At 48.8% G+C, this 23,455-nt stretch overlaps 1 protein-coding gene across 2 annotated transcripts; it reads left to right on the top strand.

Moving 5' to 3' along the window:
- Positions 1–371: 371 nt before the first annotated feature.
- TCHP (trichoplein keratin filament binding) lies at positions 372–16,175 on the top strand. 2 transcript variants are annotated; one of them, XM_012756660.2, is made up of 14 exons: positions 373–600; positions 1,812–1,834; positions 1,926–2,113; positions 3,465–3,675; positions 4,230–4,286; positions 6,563–6,631; positions 7,201–7,374; positions 8,222–8,334; positions 8,496–8,562; positions 10,203–10,375; positions 11,224–11,305; positions 12,635–12,820; positions 13,345–13,488; positions 14,851–16,175. In XM_012756660.2, exons 3-14 carry the CDS (start codon positions 1,926–1,928, stop codon positions 14,881–14,883), a joined length of 1,497 nt encoding a protein of 498 aa, XP_012612114.1. In that variant the 5' UTR covers positions 373–600; positions 1,812–1,834; the 3' UTR covers positions 14,884–16,175. The 2 variants fall into 2 exon arrangements, with proteins under 2 accessions (XP_012612115.1, XP_012612114.1); XM_012756661.2 differs by lacking the exon at positions 1,812–1,834 and having other exon boundaries at positions 372–600.
- Positions 16,176–23,455: the final 7,280 nt, after the last annotated feature.

Raw genomic sequence — 23,455 nt, 5'->3', positions numbered from 1 at the left:
TACGTGTAGCCCACGTGAGTTATAAAACATGCCAATAGAACGAACACCCTTGAACCCCACACCAACATAAGACTACAATAAAAAGTTACCCAAAACGTGTGCCATCGACTTGCTCTCGCCCAGGCTGCACATTGAAAGCAGCTGGGGAGCGGTGAAACACTGACGCCCTCGAGGAGCCTGCGGGCATTTGTCTGGGGTTTGGTCTGGGCACCTGGATGTTAAGAGCTCCCCAGGTGATTCTCATCCTAGCTTATCCCCCTGGTATCTGCCCTGCCCTTCACCCGCGGAGGTAACCACCATCCTCGCCTATTTCAGAGACGAGCGGCGTGGGCTATCGATCCCCCGCCCACCACGAGGGGGCGCCAGAGAAAAACCACGGTCTCCTTTTCCTTCTCTGCGCGTCCGGTATTGCGCTGAAGGCGGTTGGCCCTCGCGACGCTCCGTCGTCGGGCCCGTTGCCTGAGCAACGAAAGGGGGAAACGGCCGGCGTTGCGGCAGCGCGGTTTGCGAGGGACGCGGAGGGACTAGTGGCCGGCAGAGTCCGGGCATGCGACAGCTCGGGCCGGGAGGCTCTTCGGAAACTCCAGGACGCCGAGAAACGTGAGTCGGGCTGGCCAGAAGCCGGCTGTCGAGTGGGAACTCGCAGGGCCCTGCCACAGGCGGCCCGCGCTGGCCGGAACGCTGGCGGGAGTCCGGGGACTCGAGCTCAGGCGCCTGGGGGCCCGGGAGTTGGGTCCCACGCTTTCCTCTGTAACCCCTTTCGTCGGCTGCGGATGTCCAGGCTGAGAGAGGGATGCGACTTGTTCAGGGAGCAGCTCCGCTTTTTGGTGGCCCATCCGGGACCAGAATCTTAAGTTTTTGACCTCCGGTGCAAAGATTTATCCTCTGGCGGCTTTACAGAACGAGCAAAAGAGTAGGTTAAGCCCGCCACAGCCTCAAGACAGAGGTGGCACATTGGCAACGCGCCGGTATTTGGCCTCACGACCTGAAGAAGTCTGAGGTTTTTGGCGTGGACCCAGGCCTGTTCGCTCCTGCAACAGACGTTCCTAGCCAGGCACTGTGTAGACCCTGCACATTAGGGCAGCTTTTGGGTCGGGGGAATGGCATCTGGAGTGATTCTGCTGTCTGCTTTCAGGGCTCCAGCTGTGTCCCTTTAATTGCCCTGTGACTACAGGCAAACGGATTCCTCTGAGTCCCAGTTTCTTCATCTATAAGATGAAGAGTTTCCCCTTCTTGCTAGCCCCTAGTACTTCCAAGTGTGACACCCCAGCTACCATCAGGCCCCTCCTGGGGGCTGCCAGGACCTGTTCCTCCCAACAGGCAGCCTTTTGCAGGGAATGGAGCCTGGGTCCTGGTCTCTGACGTGAATTAAGATCTCAGCTCTCTTGTTTTCTCTTCCGGACTTTGATTCTGACAGGTCACTTCGCCTTTGTGAACTTAAGTTTCCCCACCTGCTAAATAATGAGGTGATTGTGCCAATGAAACGATTCACATATGTTGAGTGTTTGGCACTTAATTATTAAGTTATTAGTAATTACTAACTTACTGTCCCTGTTACTTTAAGCAGAGCATAAAAGTCCCCGGTGTTCCTAGACTAGCATTGCTAGGACAGTCCCTGTCTCTGTCCATTGTGTCCTTGATGATGGCTAGCCCACATCAGCTGCAGTCCAGGTTTACTGGAATTGATGATTTGCAGCCCTGAGGACAGTTCGTTTTAAAAATGTTGATGCCTGGGCCCCACTCTAAGATGTTTTGATTTAATTGGTCTGAGTGGGGCCCACAGGTGAGTATTTCTTTTTTTTTTTTTACAGTGATTCCACGGTGCAGCCAGAGGGTGAGGACCACTCATTGAAAGGATGAGGCCAAGCTTGTGAGGGTTCGTGGAGTTTGTAGTTGGCTCATTTTCCTACCATTGCTGTTCTCAGATGGCTCTCCCCACACTGCCCTCCTACTGGTGCAGCCGAAGGCTCCTGAGTCAGCAGATGGCACGACAGCGAGAGCAGGAGGCCCGGATTCGGCAGCAGTGGGATCAGAACAGCCGTTACTTCATGATGTCTGACATCTGCAGCTCCAAACAGGCAGAATGGAGCTCCAAAACCTCCTACCAGCGGAGGTGATTGTGCAGTGACCACCGATTGGGTAGGGTGGAGGGCCACTCGGTGGTCGGGCTGAGCCTTAAGGATCTAGGGAGTGTGGCTTGACTGCATGTTTTCTTGAGCATGGATTACTTGCATGGTGATGTTTTCCCAACTGGAAATTTTTAAAAAGATCGTCAGTGAAGTCACATATTCACACTGAAAAAGATAAAATGATACAGAAGTGTTGTGTGGTGGAATCTGGAAGCCTCCTTATAATGCCACATCCCCAGAGAGAACCACAGTTAGTCTGGTGCATATCCTTTCATGCTTTTCCCCACTTGTGTTTGTGTTTAAATATACATACACACAGAAAACCATTTTTGTAGAAATACATGTGTGAAAACATGGGAATTAAAAGCATAGGGTGTGGAGTCAGACAGACCTACACAGAAATCCTGACTATGTCTCTTGCTGCATGAATGAGCCTCAGTTTCCTCATCAGTAAAGTGGGACTAAAACAGAACTTACTTTGTAGGATTTACGTAACAAATAATATAAAGCCACCCACTCATTTTCTTTTTGAGACAGAGTCTCGCTCTGTTGCCTGGGCTAGAGTGCTGTGGCTGCAGCCTAGCTCACAGCAACCTCAAATTCCTGGGCTCAAATGATCCTCCTGCCTCAGCCTCCCAAGTAGCTGGGACTACAGGCATGTTCCACCTGCCCAGCTAATTTTTTCTGTTTTTAGTTGCCCAGCTACTTTCTTTCTATTTTTAGTAGAGACAGAGTCTCGCTCTTGCTGAGGCTGGTCTCGTACTCCTGACCTCAAGCAATCCTCCTGCCTCAGCCTCCCAGAGTGCTAGGATTACAGGTGTGAGCTACCATGCCCAGCCCAAGATTTTCTATTTATGCTATTCTATAACCTTGCTTCCCTTTAGCTGGGGGACACCTTCCTATGTCACCATGATATGTCTATCTTAGTCTCTTTTTTTGAGTCTCACTCTGTTGCCCCAGCTAGAGTGCTTTGGTGTCAGCCTAGCTCACAGCAGCCTCAAACTCTTGGGCTCAAGTGATCCTCCTGCCTCAGCCTCCCGAGTAGCTGGGACTACAGGCATGCGCCACCATGCCCGGCTAATTTTTTTTTCTATATATTTTCAGTTGGCCAATTAATTTCTTTCTATTTTTAGTAGAGACAGGGTCTCACTCTTGCTCAGGCTGGTCTTGATCTCCTGAACTCAAATGATCCACCAGTCTCGGCCTCCCAGAGGGCTAGGATTACAGGCATGAGCCACTGCGCCCGGCCAATGTTAGACTCTTTTACCTACACAGCAGAGCATTCTCCCTGTGGCTGTAGTGCAACTGATTTATCGCGGGCTCCCTCTCGCCCAGCATGCACGCCTATCAGCGTGAGAAGATGAAGGAGGAGAAGAGGAAGAGTCTGGAAGCCCGACGAGAGAAACTCAGGCAGCTCATGCTGGAGGAGCAGGACCTGCTGGCCAGAGAGCTGGAGGAGCTGAGGCTGAGCATGAACTCTCGGGAAAGAAGAATCCGGGAGCAGCACCGGAGTCTGAAATCAGCCCAAGAAGAGCAAAGGAAACTGGTAAACGTCCCACAGACCTTCAGGAAGCTCTGGGCCAGGAGCATCCCTGCCTGTTGGTGTTGTACACAAGGGGTCATTCCTGGGTGCTCTAGTCCTGATGAGCCAGCGGGAAAAATGCTCACTCTTGTGCAGGGAATGTGCTCAGCCCCTTAAATCATTACATCCAAGTCCTTTTTCTTTATTCTAGCTCTGTGGTCCCACAAAGGTCTGGGGCTGGTGTATTTATCTTCCAAAGTCGTTGTGTGGAACAGTGAGCACCAATCTGCATTTTTTAGCCTGCTATATTTTGAGACTCTCTAGATAGAGGCCATCTGTAGCATCAGATTTTGCCCCCTTTTGTCATCATTGTAAGAGTCATTTATCGGTGCCTTCCAGTTCTGCTCAGCTCTCTGGCTCCCAGAGCTGTGGGTGGGCAAGGCAGGTTGAACAGCAGTGCAGTGACAGTGTGTGAGTGGGGTCCTCTGAGCCTGAGCTGACTGCCACTGCATGTCATCTGAAACGTGCACGGTTATGAAAAGCGACATCAAACTTCCCTTTTTGTGTTTTCTTGGTAGATTGCTGAACAGCTTCTGTATGAACACTGGAAGAACAACAACCCGAAACTTCGAGAGGTAAAAATCAAAAACCTTCCATTGATTCGCCTAAGTAGATGAAATCATGTTTCCAGACATACATATATATATAATTTTTTTTTTAATTGCATCTTTTACTGGGTTGAGACAGAAGAGGGCAACTCCACCTGAAAAGAGCACCACACAGATTGGGTGTGGACTGCACTGAGTGCTTCGTTCTGTTTAACAAATGCTTAATGGACCTCTGCTGCATGGTCCCTGCTTTTTTTTTTTTTTTTGGAGACAGAGTCTTGTTCTGTTGCCCAGGCTAGAGTGCTGTGGTGTCAGCCCAGCTCACAGCAACCTCAAACTCCTGGGTTCAAGCAATCCTCCTGCCTCAGCCCCCTGAGTAGCTGGGACTACAGGCATGTGCCTCCATGCCTGGCTAATTTTTTATATATATATTTTTAGTTGTCCAGCGAATTTCTTTCTATTTTTAGTAGAGACGGGGTCTCGCTCTTGCTGAGGCTGGTCTTGAACTCCTGACCTCGAGCAATCCTCCCACCTCGGCCTCCCAGAGTGCTAGGATTACAGGTGTGAGCCACCACGCCTGGCCTGTGTTCCCTGCTCTTAGAGAGCTCACTGCCCAGCAGGTGGGAGAGCAGGCAGCTCGTTACAGTGCAGGATGCAGTGGGATACAGTGCTGGCTGCCTGGGAAGATGGGCAGGGGGCCATGTACTCACTCAGTCCGGGTTCAGGGGCGTGTCCCAGAGGAGTTGCTGGGATGGAGGAGTTTGGAAGGACATGGGGTGTTAACTTGATGGTATGGGGGTAAGGAAAGGATGTTCTAGATAGATGCGACTGTGCAAGAACCAGGACTGAGACACGAGAGCAGAGCAAGTCCAGGAAGCCACAAATGGTCTGGGTGAGGCTAGGATATCAGATAGGGAGTGGGGGGAGCCCCAAGAGATGAGGCCAGCAAGGTAGGGTAGATGGTGCTAGACATGGGACGGCCTTGTGTGGCCTTCCCCAGAAGGCGCTGGAGGGCACCTAGACAACTTTAAGCAGGGGAGCATAGAAGCCCAGCTGCACTGCAAAGAGCTCCCTCTGGCAGCAGTGTCAAGGTGTATGTGGGGGGGGGGGTGATGCCAGTTGAGGGGCTGCAGCAGCCCAGCCAAGTGACGGCAGAGGCCTGAACTGGGGTGGCAGGAGACAGGACGAAGCTGCAGGACAGAGGGGTGGCAGGAGACAGGACGAAGCTGCAGGACAGAGGGGTGGCAGGAGACAGGAGGACGAAGCTGCAGGACAGAGGGGTGGCAGCATTCAGCAGAGATTAGGTTGGAGGGAGATGGTCCCGTCACTGATACCCTTGATTTATTTTAATTTAGTTTTTGTATACATTTGGTGCTGTTACTTCATGTTTTTGTAGTTTCGTTCAGAAATTGCCAGACACTAAGTCATGAAGCATCTAGGTGCTTTTGAGTATTGTGCACATAGTACCAACCTGTGCGAGGACTCCCTGGCCAATTTACTCAGAAAGATTATGTTCAGAACATTCAAGATTGGCCAGGTGTGGTGGCACATGCCTGTAATCCTAGCACTCTGGGAGGCTGAGGTGGGAGGATTGCTTGAGCCCAGGAGTTTGAGGTTGCTGCAAGCTAGGGTGATGCCACAGCACTTGCCTAGACAACAGAGTGAGACTCTGTCTCAAAAAAGAGAAACATTTAAGATAGTTGCAGATGTTCACACTTGTAAGTGGGAAAGAAATGTTAAGCAATTTCCCAAATAAAAGCATTTAGACCAAGTGTCAGAATTCATTTGTAATACAGAAGATTCTCTATGCTCGATTCTCACTGATGGCTCCAGACTTGTTGCCACTACTAGTGTATCCCTCGGTACAGAGACTGCCTGTTTCTGTAGTTACTGCTTTGCACAGGAAACTGGGTAGTCAGGCAGGGGTGGAGTCTGCCTGTCACCCAGCTGTCTTTCTGGACCGGGGCCTGGCATGCTGTAGACCAGAGGTGGCCTTTGAAACTTTCTTTCCATTCTAGTGTCTGCTGACATGCTTTCTATTCAACCCCAGGGCCACTAGGAGAAGAGAGATTAGTTTAGAAGTGCCTGGTCCTTTGGTTTTCTCACTGACTTGCACTCAGACTGTGTATGCTGGGATCACCCCCGGCTCCCTTACTGGACACCTGAGCTACTCTGAGTCCTTGAGAAGGGAAGTCCTGGCCACGTTCCAGCGCATGGCACAGAAGGCAACACTGTCCCCCACAGTGAATATCTGTCCAATGAACCAGTAAGGACATTAATATTTTCCCCATTCTCACCCTCAGATGGAGCTGGCCCTTCACAAGAAGCATGTGGTAAACTGTTGGGAAACGCAGAAAGAAGAAAAAAAACAGGTGTAGTATTTCACTCTGGAAATACTCCCACATGCTGTAGTGGGAGACTGTCTCCATGTCTTTGAATTTGTTTCCTATTTTCAATTTTAATGACTCTAGTTGAGAAATAGACTTCCTCAGTTTATCTGGCACATGTTAAAACTGAATGTTTGCTGTTACACATACTAGAATCCTATGTGATTGTACCCAGCACAGAGTAAAGTCAGGTGACTGGGGCTGGTAGGTAGCAGGTGCAACAAGTGTCTTTAAAGGTATCTCTGTTGCTCTTTTGATGAAATTCGCATCATAGACTGTCTGGCTTGGCTTACAGTGGCACCTCTGGGGATAAGCGTCCACACTGCCATGCACCATCACATTGCCTCCGGGTTCATTTTGGAAAGTATCTTATTGAAGGAGGAAACCTGACATTCAGACCCTCCCTTGGTCTCTGGGGGAAGTGTCACCCTCCCCCAGGGTTGCACTGCACGTGGCACTTGCTGCCTGGGCCCGGTGGCCTACTGGAGGGAGTTGGCTTTTGCTGGCCATGTGGTACGGACACTGACCTCCCAGGTTCGTTTGGCCCCTTGTAGCAAGAAGCCACGGAAGAGCAGGAGAACCAACGGTATGAAAATGAATACGAGAGGGCCCGCAGGGAAGCGCTGGAACGGATGAAAGCGGAAGAGGAGAGGCGGCGACTGGAGGATAAACTGCAGGCCGAGGCGCTGCGGCAGCAGATGGAGGAGCTGAAGCTGAAGGAGGTGGAGGTGAGTGCAGCTCCCTCCTCTTAGGATAAAACAGGCCCTTAAGCCATCACCGTAGTAGCAGGGAATGGTGATTCTCCAAAGGGCAGCAACAGCTGGGTTTTCCTGTTCTCACGTGCATTCCCCTCCTACGTCGTGTGCCCAGATTGCAGAACATCGATGAGACAGTACTTGTTCTCTTAGATGCGTTTAGAGACCTCCTGTTGAAGAGCCTTTTCAGACCTTGGATTTTCCAGTATGTTGCGTAGACGTGACTTAGTCAGATGGTCTAGCACCCAGCTCTCAATGGCTAGCAGGTTTTGGGTCTCGAGGCATAAACTGGGAGGGCTTTTGGTCCAGGAGGCCGTCTTTTAGGAATACTGTGCACGGCTTGTCTGAGAGGGCTGGCTCTTCACTTTCACTTGAGAGAAGCCCCATGCTCCTTTGACCCCTCATCCCTTCCCACAGCCCAAATGATTCAGTAAGTAGACATTTACTGCCACTACCTATTCCAGGCACCAAGCACTGGCGGGAAGGTAGAGATTGAGTCTGAGCAAAACCCACAGTCCTGGCCTCAAGGCAGGGCCGTGTCAGGTGGGCAGACGGTAGGTTACGATCAGCATGGACCAGTACCCGGTGCTATGGGAGCTCAGAGCACAGAGCTGGGAAAGGCTCTTATAGGAAATGGCACGGTGAGATGGGATGAATGGGCTGTGGGACTGAGTCCCAGAGCGGGAGGGCATCGTGATCACCAGGGCATCCAGGCCACCTGTACTATGAAGTGTCTGCCAAAAATGGAGGTGAGGATGGAGGAGGATCCGATTCCCACAGTCTCAGATCGCAGTCAGGTTTCCCATCACTGTAACCACAGGCAACCAAACTGAAGAAGGAGCAGGAGAATCTGCTGACGCAGCAGTGGGAGCTGGAGAGGCTGGAGGAAGAGAGGAAGCAGAGGGCAGCCTGCCGGCAGAAGGCGGAGCTAGGGTACGTGTAAGCAGGGCCTCCGCTGTCTGGGCGGGGTTCTCCTGTTTTCAGACTTGAGATTGGCGTCTCTGAACCCAGCAAGCCTATAGTAAGCAGTCGTCTAACCGCTGTTTCATTCTTTCTAAGATACTGAAGGCAAACGGTATTTTATTCACCTTTAGGCGTTTCTTGAGACATCAGTATAATGCACAGCTCAACAGACGGACGCAGCAGATCCAAGAGGAACTGGTAAGTCTGAAGAGACAGCCTGGTGGTCTTCTTACTCTTTTGAAAAAAATGTTTTTACTGCTTAGTGTATGAGTACATTCTCGTGAGAATCAAAAGACAAAGCAAGGGGTCAGGAGAACGGGAGATGTTGGTCAAAGGGTACACACTTTCAGTTATGGGATGAGTGAGTTCTGGGGGTCTAACATACAGCATATTGACTGTAGTTCATAATGCTGTATTGGCTGGCTATGGTGGCTCACGCCTGTAATTCTAGCACTTTGGGAGGCTGAGGTGGGAGGACTGCTTGAGGCCAGGAGTTTGAGACCAGCCTGGGCAACATAGTGAGGACCCCACATCTATAAAAAATTAAATTACCCCGGCATGGTGGCACATACCTGTAGCCCCACCTACTCAAGAGGCTGAGGCAGGGTGACAGAGCATGACCCTGTCTCATTAAAAAAAAAAAGTAATAATGCTATATTCTTGAAATTTGCTGAGAAAGTAGATCTTCACTGTTCTTACCGCAAAAAAAGGTAACTATGAAGGGATGGACATGTTAATTAGCTTGACTGTAGTAATCATTTCACAATGTAGACATATACCAAAACATCAAATTATATTTCAATAAAGCTGTTATTTGAAAAACAAAACAGGCCGGGTGAGGTGGCTCATGCCTGTAATCCTAGCACTCTGGAAGGCCGAGGTGGGAGGATTGCTTGAAGTCAGGCGTTCAAGAGTGACACCCTGTTTCTACTAAAAAAAAAAAAATAGAAAAAATTAGCTGGGCAACTAAAAATAGAAACAAAAAGTTAGCCAGGCATGGTGGCATGTGCTTGTAGTTGCAGCTACTTGGGAGGCTGAGGCAGGAGGGTCACTTGAGCCCAGGAGTTAGAGGTTGCTGTGAGCTAGGCTGATGCCACGGCACTCTAGCCTGGGCAACAGAGTGAGACTCTGTCTCAAAAAAAAAAAAATCATTGTACTTGGATTGAACTTGGTCCTTTTAGTAGCTAGTCTGTATTTCTATAAGCACTGTGATGAGCTCCCTCACTGAGACGGGAACAGAGAGCACGAGCAAACCCAAGTCCCCCTGCTGCTCCCCACTTGCCACGGTCAGGGCAGATGACAGGGAGTGGTGGCACTGTTGTTCCTGGTGTGCAGCTTTTCCCCTTAGGACGTCTATCCCTCATTCTTTCACGGTTCCACCGCGGAGATGTGTTAATACATGTAGCTAATTCCCTGCCAGTGGGCCTCTGGGCTGTTTCTGGTTCTTCCCTCTTACAGAAAGGCTGCAGTGAGCATTTCGTGCATGTATCTTTGTGCATTTGTGTCACTGTAGTCTGTATTCTTAGAAGTGGAATTGCTGCCAAGGTGTGTTCCAAAAAGTCATGCTACCAGACGTGTCCAAGAGCATGGGGTATCTCCCTTTAGTCAAAGCAAAGCGTGGGCTTGTACAGTATCTCAACCATCGCTATGTGATGATCCCTGGTCTGTTGCAGAAACAATCTAACATCTTCCCGTCTCCATGTTGAGAACGTTGTGAAGGATCACAAATGTCTGAGCACAAAGGAAAGGGGCGGGCAGGAGGGTGGGCTTCTTTGTAGGCCCAGCTGCAGAAGGGCTCTGTCCTGCCCACTCATGTGCGGTCCCCCTGCCGGCTCCAGGAGGCAGACAGGCGGCTCCTGCAGGCCCTCCTCGAGAAGGAGCATGAGAACCAGTGTGCGCACCTGGCCCGGAGGGAGCAGGCCGTGGCCGACGTGGCCTGGATGAAGCAGGTCATCGAGGAGCAGCTGCAGCTGGAGAAGGCGCGGGAGGCAGAGCTGCAGATGCTGCTGAGGTGAGAGGCGGCGGCCGTCTGGGCCGGACACTCCTGGCCTCGAGTGTGGTACCTTGAAATGCCCTCAGGTCACCATGAGGGTCACCTGTTACTGAAATATCTGTGCCTGCTGATTTGTCTGTCGTGCCTAAGGAACACATCTTCGTTAATGGACGTGGCTTGCCGTGGTGTTGCCCTTAACGTTATTTAAGATGGAAATCATTAAGGTTTAGAGAATCATCTGTTCATCTAAAAGCTCAGAGATTTGAAAGGAAATTTTTATTATTATTAATTATGGAGATGTTGAATGCCTCTTAGGTCTATACAAATGGGCCTAGGTCCTAAAAATTAAACTGGTAGACTGAAATAATCCATTGAGCACACACATTGAGCACTCACAGCTGCCGGACACCGTGCTAAGTGCTTTACGGTCCTTACTGAATCCCGACATCCAGCCAAGTGGCAGGACGAGGGACATGGAGACCTGAGGGCACTCCCTTGGCCCAAGCAAGCTAGTGGCGGCCCGAGGCGAGTGGTGACGGGCTCAGGCACAGGTGGTGGTGCCTCCTCTCCATGTCCCGGTGGTTTCATTCCCCTCAGTGTTAAGTGGCTGCAGTGCAGATTGTCACAGGTGCCTTTTGTCAGGAGGTAGGATACTAAGAAGGCAACTTCAAATATTTATACAGTATTTTCTGTGAATGCTGTCCTTAATTGTCATCTTTTAAAAGCATGTAGCAAAGTTTATTTGCAGGTTGGCCCCACAGAAGACGTGCACCTTAGCTCACTTAAGGGACTTAGTGTCCCTTAGCTCACTCCCAGCCATCGGGTATGGGAAGGAGCTTGCTGTCATCCCTTTTGTGTTTGCCCAGGGAGGAGGCCAAGGAGATGTGGGAAAAGAGAGAGGCAGAGTGGGCCCGAGAGCGGAGCGCGAGGGACAGACTGATGGACGAGGTAATCCCAGCTGCGCTGTAGGGGGACGGCCGTCGGGTCCTGGGCAGGCGGATGGGAGTTGTTCTGAGGACAGAGTCTTACTCTGGTCATTTTAAATGGGCTTTAAAATCATTAGAAAAGTGATTACAAGCTTCTTAGAAGAAAATTCAGAAGTACAGCAAGGTAAAAATGAAAAAAAGTCCCCAGAGCCCCGTCATCTACATAGCCACAATTACTTTATTCCCTTCTATTCTTCTGGGTTTTCGTATGTATTTTTTATCGTATTGTGCTGCTTGACTTCAGGCATTCTAGCCTGCTGTTGCCCGTAGACAGGCCCGTGCCATCCCATGCTGTGCCGTAGTTTGCCTTCCCTTCTTGTGGTATTCTGGGTTTTTCCCAGTTCTGAGCCACTGACGCGCTGCAGGGAGCGTCTCGGTGCACGAGGCTTTTCCAGAGCATAGTTTCTTCCTTGGGGTGAGTGACTGACAGGACTGGGAGAGTGTCACTGTTCTCCTTTTCTGTGAGTAATGCGTGGAAGACCCTCCCTGTCACAAGGACATCTGTTGGGGGAAGACGGTCTTCATTATCCACGGATTGAAAGTTATTTTAAAGTGGTTTAAAATGAGAAATGTGTGGTCTACCAGTATGCTATGTTTTGGAATCCTTGGGAAATCAGGTTTCAGTTGGTGATTTTTCACTGTTGTGAATACCAGGCATTCTCGAGCAGCTTTTGATTTTCTCCATTTAAATTTCCCTCCTGGTTGTGACCACTTTATGTGCCCTGTCCCCAGCATGACTGCTGGGTATGTGAGGTGGTGTCCTGACTCCTCACTGTGGTCTGGGCTGGTGCTGAGACATCATACTGCTCTGCGTCTAAGTCTTAAACACAGCAGGTTTCTGCTGCTTTGAGCAGTAGATTTAAATCCAAAAGGTTAGGGGAGTGACCCAGACTCTCCCTCTCCTTATCTGTCTGCCTTGTGGTTTTCTTCTGTTTTTTAGAGCCTGGGGGGGACAATGTATCTTGTCGCTGCAAAGTTTCTCTGCCCCTGGGTAGAGGGCTCCACCCCGAACTCCTTTAATCTCTTTGGTGCTCAGCTGTCTCTCAGTAGCACACAATCTGTATACAGTTTGTGTGTGTTGCAGGGAGGTAGGAAACGCCTCTTGTATACTGGCAAACATGGCCGACATCAACAAGACCAAATCCTGTAGTTGGGGCCTGCCTCTGTCTGGCACGCTTAGGCTGGAGGACCGCACTAGGTCTTGGTGCATCTGTAGCCTGCCTGAGGCTTATAGAATGGGTATCTGTTAGAGTCAAACTAAAATTCTCCTCCTCCTTTCTGCTGAGGATAGGTTCTGATAGGGAGACAACAACAAATACAAGAAAAGATTGAACAAAACCGACGGGCACAAGAGGAATCCCTAAAACACAGGGAGCAGCTCATCCGAAGTCTCGAGGAGGCAAGAGAGTCTGCTCGCCGAGAGAAAGAGGAGAGTGAAGAACTGAAATCTGCCAGGAAACAGGAGTTGGAAGCTCAGGTGCGGCTGTGCCCAGGGGCGGGAGGCAGCCTCAGCAGGGGACCCGGGCCTGGAGGCAGCAGGCCCTATGGTGGCTCTTGCATCATCATAGGATGGGATGCAGAGGCCCTGACGGCCTCCCAGAGCTCGCTGGTGTTTGGGAGCCAGTGCCTCCTTCTATTTCCAGCTGAAGTCCTGACCCTCCTGTGGCCCAGCTCTATTCCGGGTCACCTGTCTCTTGCGGGCACCAGGCAGGCATTACTGCTGCATCTGTTGGCAGTTGGCTTACTGGGCCACAATTCTCAATTTGTTCCATTCAGCACCTAATACATAACACAAAATCATCTTCCAAACACACGGCCACATCCAGAGCTTTTGACAAGGTGCGTGGTACGGTACATACAGCCTTTCCCATTGGCATTGCCATCGCTGTTGCTTGGCCCTAGTCTCCAGCCAGGGTAGGACCGCAGGCCTCCTCTCCTGATCAGAGGCAGGGCTCTGCCCCGTGCGCCTTGTCTCACGGTAACTTTGCTCTTGGTGCCCAGGTTGCAGAGCGCCAGCTGCAGGCGTGGGAAGCAGACCAACAGGAGGAGGAGGAAGAGGAGGAAGCCAGACAGGAAGAGCAGCTCACCAACACCCTGCTGCAGCAGGAGGCAAAGACAATGGCTGAGCAGGGCTACCGGCCTAAGGTAGGGGGCCTGCCAAGGGACAGGCCATCTCAGCTGAGCCAAATTCAGCCTGGCCCCATTCCTCTGGGCCTGTCCGTCGCTCTGTGCTCAGCTCTGCTCTCCAGCTTTCCGGTCGCTCCTGCTCCTCTTCTCTTGCATCTTTCCCAGCTCGTAGAGAACCTTGACACAGTCTCTTTCAGTCCTTGGTTGGGCCTCATACAGCCTTGGAGGTGATCTTGCTCTGGCTCCTGCCTGCTAATTAGTGTCGTGTCCACCCTGTTTGGGGAACAGAGCAAGTTAAGGGGAGTTGTGGCCACAGCTGTTGAGAGGTGACAGAGCAGTGGGTCCAGGCCCCAGCTGTTCATAGTCCAGCCAGGCAGACAGGAGACCTGTTTCCCTCCTTTCTTCCTCTCCCCGGTGTCTGACCCCTGTTTTCTTCTGTGTGTGTGTCTTTCTTTCCCTGTCTCTCAAGAGTACTTGAGTGACCCCCTGTGCAGGGGAGCACAGAGAAGCAAAGGCCGCCACCTCTTCGCCGCAGCAGCTGTGGCTGCAGCACCAAGGCGCTGACTGAGGGCACACAGGCTTGTCACCTCTGCCCTCCTTTACCCAGGGCCACTTGTGCTCTAAAGTGCATTCCCCAGGACACGTGCTACAGAAAGAGCATGTGTCCTCTGTGGTCAGATGACTGGGAAACTGAGTGAAACCGAGTTAGAGCAGGTACTACATCTGCTGTGGGATGCAGCACCCTGACACGCTGTGCTTCTCGGTGCAGGGAACAGCATTTTCTAAACTCGGCGGCTGGGCGTGGTGGCTCACGCCTGTACTCCTAGCACTCTGGGAGGCCAAGGCAGGTGGATTGCTCAAGGTCAGGAGTTTGAAACCAGCCTGAGCAAGAGCGAGACCCGTCTCTACTATAAATAGAAAGAAATTAATTGGCCAACTAATAGATATGGAAAAATCAGCCGGGCGTGGTGGCACATGCCTGTAGTCCCAGCTACTCGGGAGGCTGAGGCAGGAGGATCGCTTGAGCCCAGGAGTTTGAGGTTGCTGTGAGATAGGCTGATGCCATGGCCCTCACTCTAGCCTGGGCAACAAAGCGAGACTCTGCCTCAAAAAAAATAAACAAACAAACTCGGCCATGGATCAGTGAGTGTCTCAGGATCAGGCTTTTACAGAGTATGTGAAAATGTTTCTTCCGGCTGATACTTTAAAAAAAAAAAATTATAAAGTGCCTCACTTATGGCTTAGGGTCAAAGCGTTTTCAACTATAAATGAAAACAGCCATTTATATTGTGCTTTTTAGCTCTTACTTGAAATGAGGTTAATTCTCAGTGCTCCAAAGACTGTTGCCTGATGGGTGTTATGTTTTCTTTCTTTTCTCAGCCTTACGGACATCCCAAAATTGCTTGGAACTGACTGCATTGGTACCCTAAGCACAGGATGCTGAGGCATTTGATACACAGCTGCCGGACAGTTGGACAATGTTCTAGTGGTCGTCCGTGTTCAGGGCACTCTCAGATAGTTCAGCGATGCCTGTTCAGGTGCGTGATTAAAGGTATTGAGGATATGGCCAGACATGAAGGTGTGGTGGATACGCAATACCCTGCGAGGAGCCCTTTCTGCCTTTCTCATCCAGGAAGGAAGGAAGGAAGGGTGTTTTATAAGCACGTTTACAGTGCTGTCAAGTAGTCTTGTAATATATTTATAAATAATGTAAAATTCTAGATCAACATTAAGAGTCCCAAGTAGCATCCCATCATAGGGTACCTGGTTTCCTACTGTCTCACCCTTAATTATCAACCCTCCAAGTAAAGACTCAAGCTAGAGCTACAAGGGACATTTTTCAGGTTTTAAAATTGATATTTATTCTATTGAGACCAAACTTGTAGGTCTTAGTGTCACTTATTTCGGGGTTTATTAATTTCCTGGTCCCAGAAGGATCCTATCTTTTGTATTCTGGAAGAAATGAACTAAGAATAATTTAGAATCCTGAAATAGTCTGATGTGGTCTGTGGAGGATTTTCAGAAATGAGTCTTTCCTCCTTCGGGAAGCATTCTGGTAGGCTTTCCATAGAGCATTGTGTGTGGGTGAGTGATCCCAACATATATGTTACTGAGCCTCGAAAGGTCACCTGCTTGCCTAGCCTTTTAAAGGCAGGGTGTGTAACACTTGGGGCCTCTAGTGTCTTGGGAAGTTCTTGGCTGCGAGCAGCCTTCTGGGATTTATATGTCCAGAGAGTGAGGCACTTAACCTAAAGAAACTAGATCAGACTCAGAGCCACAGACTGGGTCAAAAAATTCTATCCCATAGTCATATCAGTGTGATAAAGTTCCAGATTAATCTCTACAAATAGCTAGAAGTTCCTTGCAGCAATAATCATTTTTTCTATTTGTACTATTCCTCTGAGGTTTCAGTTTCCATTACATTGTGTTTAGGACTCTGTATCTCAGTAAATTATAGCTAATTACAGGGGGTTCTTCCATGGTTATTAAAAACCAGAGTTTATTAAAAAATCCTGAGTCTAAGGGCTGCATTACCTTTTGCTAAGGAAACGCATTGAGCTGCAAACCGTGTCCTTAATCTGTTTTTCATTTTCTTGTCTTGAAATTCTTTGGCTAGGGTCCCTTGAGCACCACTTTGATTATGCGTGTTTGTATCGTTTCAGATGTTTATTAATTGTGAAATAAAGTTCCAGTTTGATAACCTTGCTTCCAGGCTTTGTTACTGTTGCTCCTATTTATTACTGTAAAGTGAGTTGTCAGTGATAGATTTTTACTGATTTAATCTACATCTCCTATAGGTATAGATATTTCCTGTGACTGGTCACTTTTATAGGTATATTCATTTTTCTTGGGCAAGTGCTGCTTTCTCTCCTCTTATCTCCATTGGAACCACTGGAAATTATGAACAGTTATACTCACTGTGCACCAGTACAGAATCCATGCAGACAGAATGCCTGGGAAGTAAGGACTTTAACATTTCTGAAATATTTTAATGTTTTGTTTTTGAGGCTTGGTGATAATCTCATTAGCATTAAAATTATGTCACACTGGGTCTCTATACCCTAATATATTGAATAAATATTTCTGCTGTAAACTGGGCCACAATATTTTTTAAATTTAGAGCTTCTACCATCTTGCTCGTTCTATCATAGCCCATATGCCTCTTATCGCACATGTACTTTGATTGTGTTGTGGTTATAGATACATATATCGGCTTTATTGTTTCTAAGTACATTTTTATACTCATTTAAAAGGAATAAGGCCGGGCGCTGTGGCTCACGCCTGTAATCCTAGCTCTTGGGAGGCCGAGGCGGGCGGATTGCTCAAGGTCAGGAGTTCAAAACCAGCCTGAGCAAGAGCGAGACCCCGTCTCTACTATAAATATTAAGAAATTAATTGGCCAACTGATATATATATATATAAAAAATTAGCCGGGCATGGTGGCGCATGCCTGTAGTCCCAGCTACCCGGGAGGCTGAGGCAGAAGGATCACTCGAGCCCAGGAGTTTGAGGTTGCTGTGAGCTAGGCTGACGCCACAGCACTCACTCTAGCCTGGGCAACCAAGTGAGACTCTGTCTCAAAAAAAAAAAAAAAAGGAATGATTTCTAGATTATTTTTTGGCAGATTCTTCTAAAAGGTCAATTCCTTTAGTACAGATGGTTCTGAGCTGCTGTTGTGAAATGATTCTTATGCTGATATATAAACGATGACTTGTATTCTTTTTCAGCTCCTCATTGAGCACATGCTTTCTCTGGGGAAGGTACAGGGTTAGGTCTGGGGAGGTCACAGCTGAACAACCACAGGGACGGGTCAGACTCAGGAACCAGACACGCAGACATCACTGGCAGACACAAAGCCAGTGTAACCCAGGGGCTGAAGATACCATTTATGTAAAATAGTCAGTACGCCCATATTTCTTTATGAATATTTTTTCACCATCTGGGTTTTTAGGCGTTTTCAGTGTTCATAAAATACAGAACATCACTTAAAAGATATTGTAATGCCTTTAAAAACATTGGCACTAACAGTTCTTGATGACTTTGACTAAATTCAGCCATGAAGCCACATGGAGTGTGATTTTAAGGGCGTTTACTTGAAATTGTCATGTCTTCATTTTAGAGAGGCATTTACTTTATGACTTAATGTTGTTAATATGCTCACCCAGAGAGCAACATCTCCCTCAAGGACACATGTGCATGTGATTTTTTTTAACATGTAGCTTATTTTCACTGCTACACATACTTAATTGTATAAATATACTATCATTTACTCATTCTCTTTTGTTTGGTTTCCAGTTTCTCCTAATAAAATTGTGCTTCTAGAAACCACCCTGTACATAACTTCTAGTGCGCACGTTCCAGATGACGTCTGGTGAGATGGCTGGAAGTGGCCTCTTTCAGCGTCACAGTGATCAGGGATCACAATGGAAAGTCTGGTTTTATGTCCAGATCCTGGCTTGATGCTGCTTTAGCACTGTTTTCTCATTCTGCTTAGCCAGTCTAAAAGACCGCAGATCCCTACTGTTCCTCTTCCCCTAAACCAACCCTCCGTTTCCATATAGAAACATTTATGCTAGAAGAAGGGTGGTGGGGAGGTCCTCCGGTGTGGGATGGCCCAAGCCATGTGGCACTGAAGTTCATGCTGCTGACTCATGGTTCCTGAGACAACTGAGCATCTGGACCTAAGGACCCACCTGTGCCACCAAACTCTGGCTTCCAGATCACATACACATTTGATCTATAAGGGTTGCTGATAAAAATGGGGTTCTTTGGGCACTTTGGCAGTAGCTGTGGCCTCTGCCATTCATAACCAAGGAGGGCTGCCCGCCTTTTAGGCCCAGACCTCCTCACCACACAGGCTCTCCTAGGTGATGTGAGCCAGCCTCTGGCTCCAGTTCCATCGCCAGGTCCGTGACTCCTGGATCTCCAGCCCAGACTTGTATATTCCTACCACCACGACATCTCCACTGGGTCTCAAAGGTGCCTCAAACTCAGCACAGCCCAGACTAATCTGCTCGTCCCCAAACTCCCATTTAAAAAACCCCAAATCAACTTGGCTTTTCTCCAGTGTTGTTCGATAACTGAATGGAGTCACCATCCATCCTGCCAGCTGCACATGCCATAGGCCCAGAGCACCAAGTCCTGTTGCTGACCTAAAATCTCCAAAGCCGTCTGCTTTGCTCCCTGGTGACCATCTTCCATGGCTACTTCTGACTTCTGCCAAAAGTCACCAATCCAGCCCATTTTTTCCTTCACCCTGTAGTCAAATCTTTTATGAACATGCGCCTGAAAGGAAAATCTTCCACCTTCTTCAATGGCCTCTCATTGCACTTAGGACCAAGATCCTAATCCTTCCCTGGCCGACAAGACCCTGTGCTGACTAGTCCCGCAGAAACCCTCCTGGAATTCTGCAGAGGCCACGGCAACTACCAGTGCACCTGGCCCAGAAAACAGAACTGTCAGACTGGTACAGAGATGGTGCTCACAGCATTAGTTATGGTGGCAAAAACTCATAACCTAGGTGTCTAACACCAGGAGACTCTGAGTTTGGGATACTATGTAGTGCATTAAAATGGAATGGAAAGCTTAAAAACAGTTCTGAAGACATGTTCCTGCTATGTTAAGTTCAAAAGCAGTATTTACATAATTCAAAGTTTAAGGAAACAAAATGTTACCTTTGGTTATTTTCAACAGATGAGAGCATGGGTGTTTTTCATTTGGGGTACTTTTCTGTATTTTCCACAAAGAACACATAACATTTGAAAGGAAGAGAAATGTTACTTAAAAGATAAAATGAAAAAAGGGGCAAATACTAGAAATAATTTACAAAGTTATAAGATAAATCTGAACTAAGCAACCCAGCCTGTAATCCTTAAGGAGATGTTTTTCATCTCACAGCAGAAAATATTAAGAACCCATTCCCAAATATGGGTGTGGGAGGTTTCCTGTCAGGGTCCAGTTCTATGATGGCCTTTGGGGTCCCTCTCCAGATCTCTGTCCATGAACAACTTGGACAGGTATTATGCTGGGTGCAAAATATGCCAATCTCAAAAGGTGACATGCTGTATGGTCCATTTATGAAACATTCTTTTTTTTTTTTTTTCGAGACAGAGTCTCACTCTGTTGTCCAGGCTAGAGTGCTTTGGTGTCAGCCTAGCTCACAGTAACCTCAATCTCCTGGGCTTTATCAAGCGATCCTCCTGCCTCAGCCTCCTGAGTAGTTGAGACAACAGGCATGCACCACCATGCCCGGCTAATTTTTTTTCTGTATATTTTTAGTTGGCCAATTAATTTCTTTTTATTTTTAGTAGAGATGAGGTCTGTCTCTTGCTGAGGCTGGTCTTGAACTCCTGACCTTGAGCCATCCACCCACCTCAGCCTTCCGGAGTGCTACAATCATAGGTGTGAGCCACCACGCCAGCCCATTTATGCAAATTCTTTTTTTTTTTTTTTTTTTGAGACAGAGTCTCACTTTGTTGTCCAGGCTAGAGTGAGTGCCGTGGCGTCAGCCTAGCTCACAGCAACCTCAAACTCCTGGGCTCGAGTGATCCTTCTGCCTCAGCCTCCCGAGTAGCTGGGACTACAGGCATGTGCCACTATGCCCGGCTAATTTTTTATATATATATATCAGTTGGCCAATTAATTTCTTTCTGTTTATAGTAGAGACAGGGTCTCGCTCTTGCTCAGGCTGGTTTTGAACTCCTGACCTTGAGCAATCCGCCCGCCTCGGCCTCCCAAGAGCTAGGATTACAGGCGTGAGCCACAGCGCCCAGCCTCATTTATGCAAATTCTTAAAGGACAGAATTATAGAGAAGGAGAACAGATTTGTGGTTGCAGGGACAGGGTGTGTCTCTAAGGGGGTGGCACGAAGGAGCTCTCTGGTGACAGAGCAGGTCACAGGAACTCACACACGTGGTAAGATAGCATAGAACCACACACACAAGTGCATATATTAATGCAATCAGTGTTGTCTGAATAAGGCCTGAGATTGTACCAATGTCAATCCTGATGTTGAACTACAATCATGTAAGATGTCACCATTGGGAGAAACTGAGTGAGGGGCACAGGGACTTCTCTGTATGATTATTTCAAAATAAAAAATAATCTAGTGTAAGGGAGGTTTCTTAAGACACAGTGCCAACCATAAAGGAAAAGACTGGTACATTTGACTACACTAAAAAAGCTTATCTTAAAAGATACCTAAGACAGGGAAAAGACTTGCCACAGAATGAAAATGATATTTGCAACACAGATCAGCATAAGAGCAAGAATGTTCAGAGCATTTAAAAACTCCTAAGGATAAATAATAAAAAAAGAATCTAATAGAAAATGGGTGTGCACGCCCACAGGCACTTCACAGAAGAGGAAATCTAAATGGCTAATAACCATGGAAAAGCAGGCAAATATTATCAGAGAAATGCAAATTAAAACTGCAATGGGCCGGGCGCTGTGGCTCACGCCTGTAATCCTAGCTCTTGGGAGGCCGAGGCGGGTGGATTGCTCAAGGTCAGGAGTTCAAAACCAGCCTGAGCAAGAGCGAGACCCCGTCTCTACTATAAATAGAAAGAAATTAATTGGCCAACTGATATATATATAAAAAATTAGCCGGGCATGGTGGCGCATGCCTGTAGTCCCAGCTACCCGGGAGGCTGAGGCAGAAGGATCACTCGAGCCCAGGAGTTTGAGGTTGCTGTGAGCTAGGCTGACGCCACGGCACTCACTCTAGCCTGGGCAACAAAGCGAGACTCTGTCTCAAAAAAAAAAAAAGAAAAAGAAAAAGAAAAAAAAAAACTGCAATGATCCTGTCTCTACTAAAAATAGAAAGAAATTAATTGGCCAACTGAAAATATATATAAAAAAATTAGCCGGGCATGGTAGCACATGCCTGTAGTTCCAGCTACTCAGGAGGCTGAAGCAGGAGGATTGCTTGAGCCCAAGAGTTTGAGGTTGCTGTGAGCTAGGCTGACACCAAAGCACTCTAGCCCGGGCAACAGAGCAAGACTCTGTCTCAAAAAAAAAAAAAAAAAACTGCAATGAGATGCCACAAGAAACTCACTAGATTGGCAAAATTAAAACTGATTACACCAGTGCTGACGAAGACGTAGAACAATGGGAAATCTCATATTCTGCTGGTCCAACACTTTGGAAAACAGTGTGGACAGTGTCACAGGTTTGGAGAGGCACACATACTGTTACCCTTGGAGCTCCACTCCGAGGTGTATGTCCTACAGAAAGATACATGCACCAAAAGCCTTAATTCCCACATAAAAAGCCACAACTAAAAATAACTCAAATGTCCATCAATAAAATACTGGTTGAAGTGTGGTGTATTCATTCAATGACTGCTACACATTGAGCGTGAACTAGTAATAGCTACACATGCTGCCCCAGTTGAATCTCACTGCAGTGAAGGAAAGAATACGTCACTAGGGTTCCATTTCCACGTTCAAAACTGGCAAAGCTAAGCTGTTATCAGGGATGAGCACAAAGGGTTTGGTTCGACTAAACACGAGGACGTGATGGTCACTAAAGTCTAGGGGAAGGAGGGGCCCACGGGGACTTCTAATAGAAAGGCGCTGTTCTGTTGTGGCCACTTTATGATTGCACACAGATAGGTCAGACACGATTCTGTCTCTAAAGCTCACAATGAGAGAGGGCGAGAGAGAGAGCGCGAGAGCGAGCGAGCCAGGGAGAGGCGTGGGATGAAGAAGAGCCTGTGGGCCAAGCTGGCCCAGGTTCCGGTCTTGTGCCCACCACTTAGCAGCTGGGTGACCCTCTTGGGCCCAGCTCTCCACTGTGAAATGTAGAGAAGGGAGATGAAGATGTGCCAAGATATAGTACAGAAAGCACAGAACTCAGAAGGACCCGTCTTGCCACAAGGATGCTCCCCCACAACGAAACAAGGAAACAGCCTACCTGTGGTGGACTCGACCCTGTCTCCACCATCCTTTCAGCTGGAAGCAGGTCAGATTCGCCCGGTGCTCCTCTCGTTCCCCGTCACTGAGCCAGCAGCTCCCCACCCTTTGTTGTGGGGCTCTCCCCCTACTCTGGGGAGGGGGCGGACGGCCCTGAAGGGAGCCCTGCTTCCAGGACAGCTGGCGTGGGGACAGTGGATCTGCTCGTGGGTCCGTGAGGTCCTCCCGTCATCCCACAGTGGAGCCGGGCCACGTCCTCCACACGAAGACCAGAGTCTTACCGAGCAGCGGTCACCGAATACCTCAGTCTGGAACAAACAGAAAAGACGAGAAATGCTTGTGGCAAAAATAAGGAACTGGAAGACAAAACACAAACCTGGCCACTCTAGCTCTATTCCTTTTAGCCTCCTCCCAAGGCATAGAGGACCTCACAGCAAATGACACCTCCCGCAGCCTCCCTGCTCTGACCCCGCCCCCCCTGCCCTGCCAAGGGGAAGGGGACCAGTCTCTGCTCCACACCTCTCCCCTGCTGTACCTCTGCCAAGGTTGTGGCCATTCCTCACTGACTTCTGGTCCCAGAAGTTCTGCTGTCCTCGGCCTGGACGTCCACCTGTGCCTGCACAGCTCTGTGGTTAAGAGCGCAGGCCCCGTGCTCTGACTTGCTCCCCACCAACTGAGCTCTAAGTTCCTGTTTCCTCATCTGCAAAATGGGGGTAGTTTCAATTCCTACCCTATGAGATTGCTTGGATAATCAACTGGAAAATGTCTACCCAGCCCAGTGGCTGCACATAGTGCTGGCATTAACTCGGCCCCTTTGGTCTAAATGCAACAAGTTGGGGTGGTGAAGTAGTGAGAGAGTGAGGTCCTGGGAAGGGGCAGCTGGAAGAGGGGGGCAGACAGCAAAATGGGGTTCTAGGGAGGGCCACGGTGTCAACCTCAGGCCCAGTGGGCACAAATTGCAAGACCAAGTTGAATTTCAAAACTTCCGTGGTCTGAAAGGTGTGCTGGGTGAGAGATGAGCTCACGGGACTAAGCCAAGAAAAAAGCCCGCGGCCAGCAGAGAGGTGATG

Source organism: Microcebus murinus, chromosome 22 (assembly GCF_040939455.1).
Source record: "Microcebus murinus isolate Inina chromosome 22, M.murinus_Inina_mat1.0, whole genome shotgun sequence".
Lineage (NCBI taxonomy): Eukaryota > Metazoa > Chordata > Mammalia > Primates > Cheirogaleidae > Microcebus > Microcebus murinus.
The sequence above is the reverse complement of the archived record's forward strand: the minus strand, read 5'-3'. Positions and strand labels throughout refer to the sequence as shown.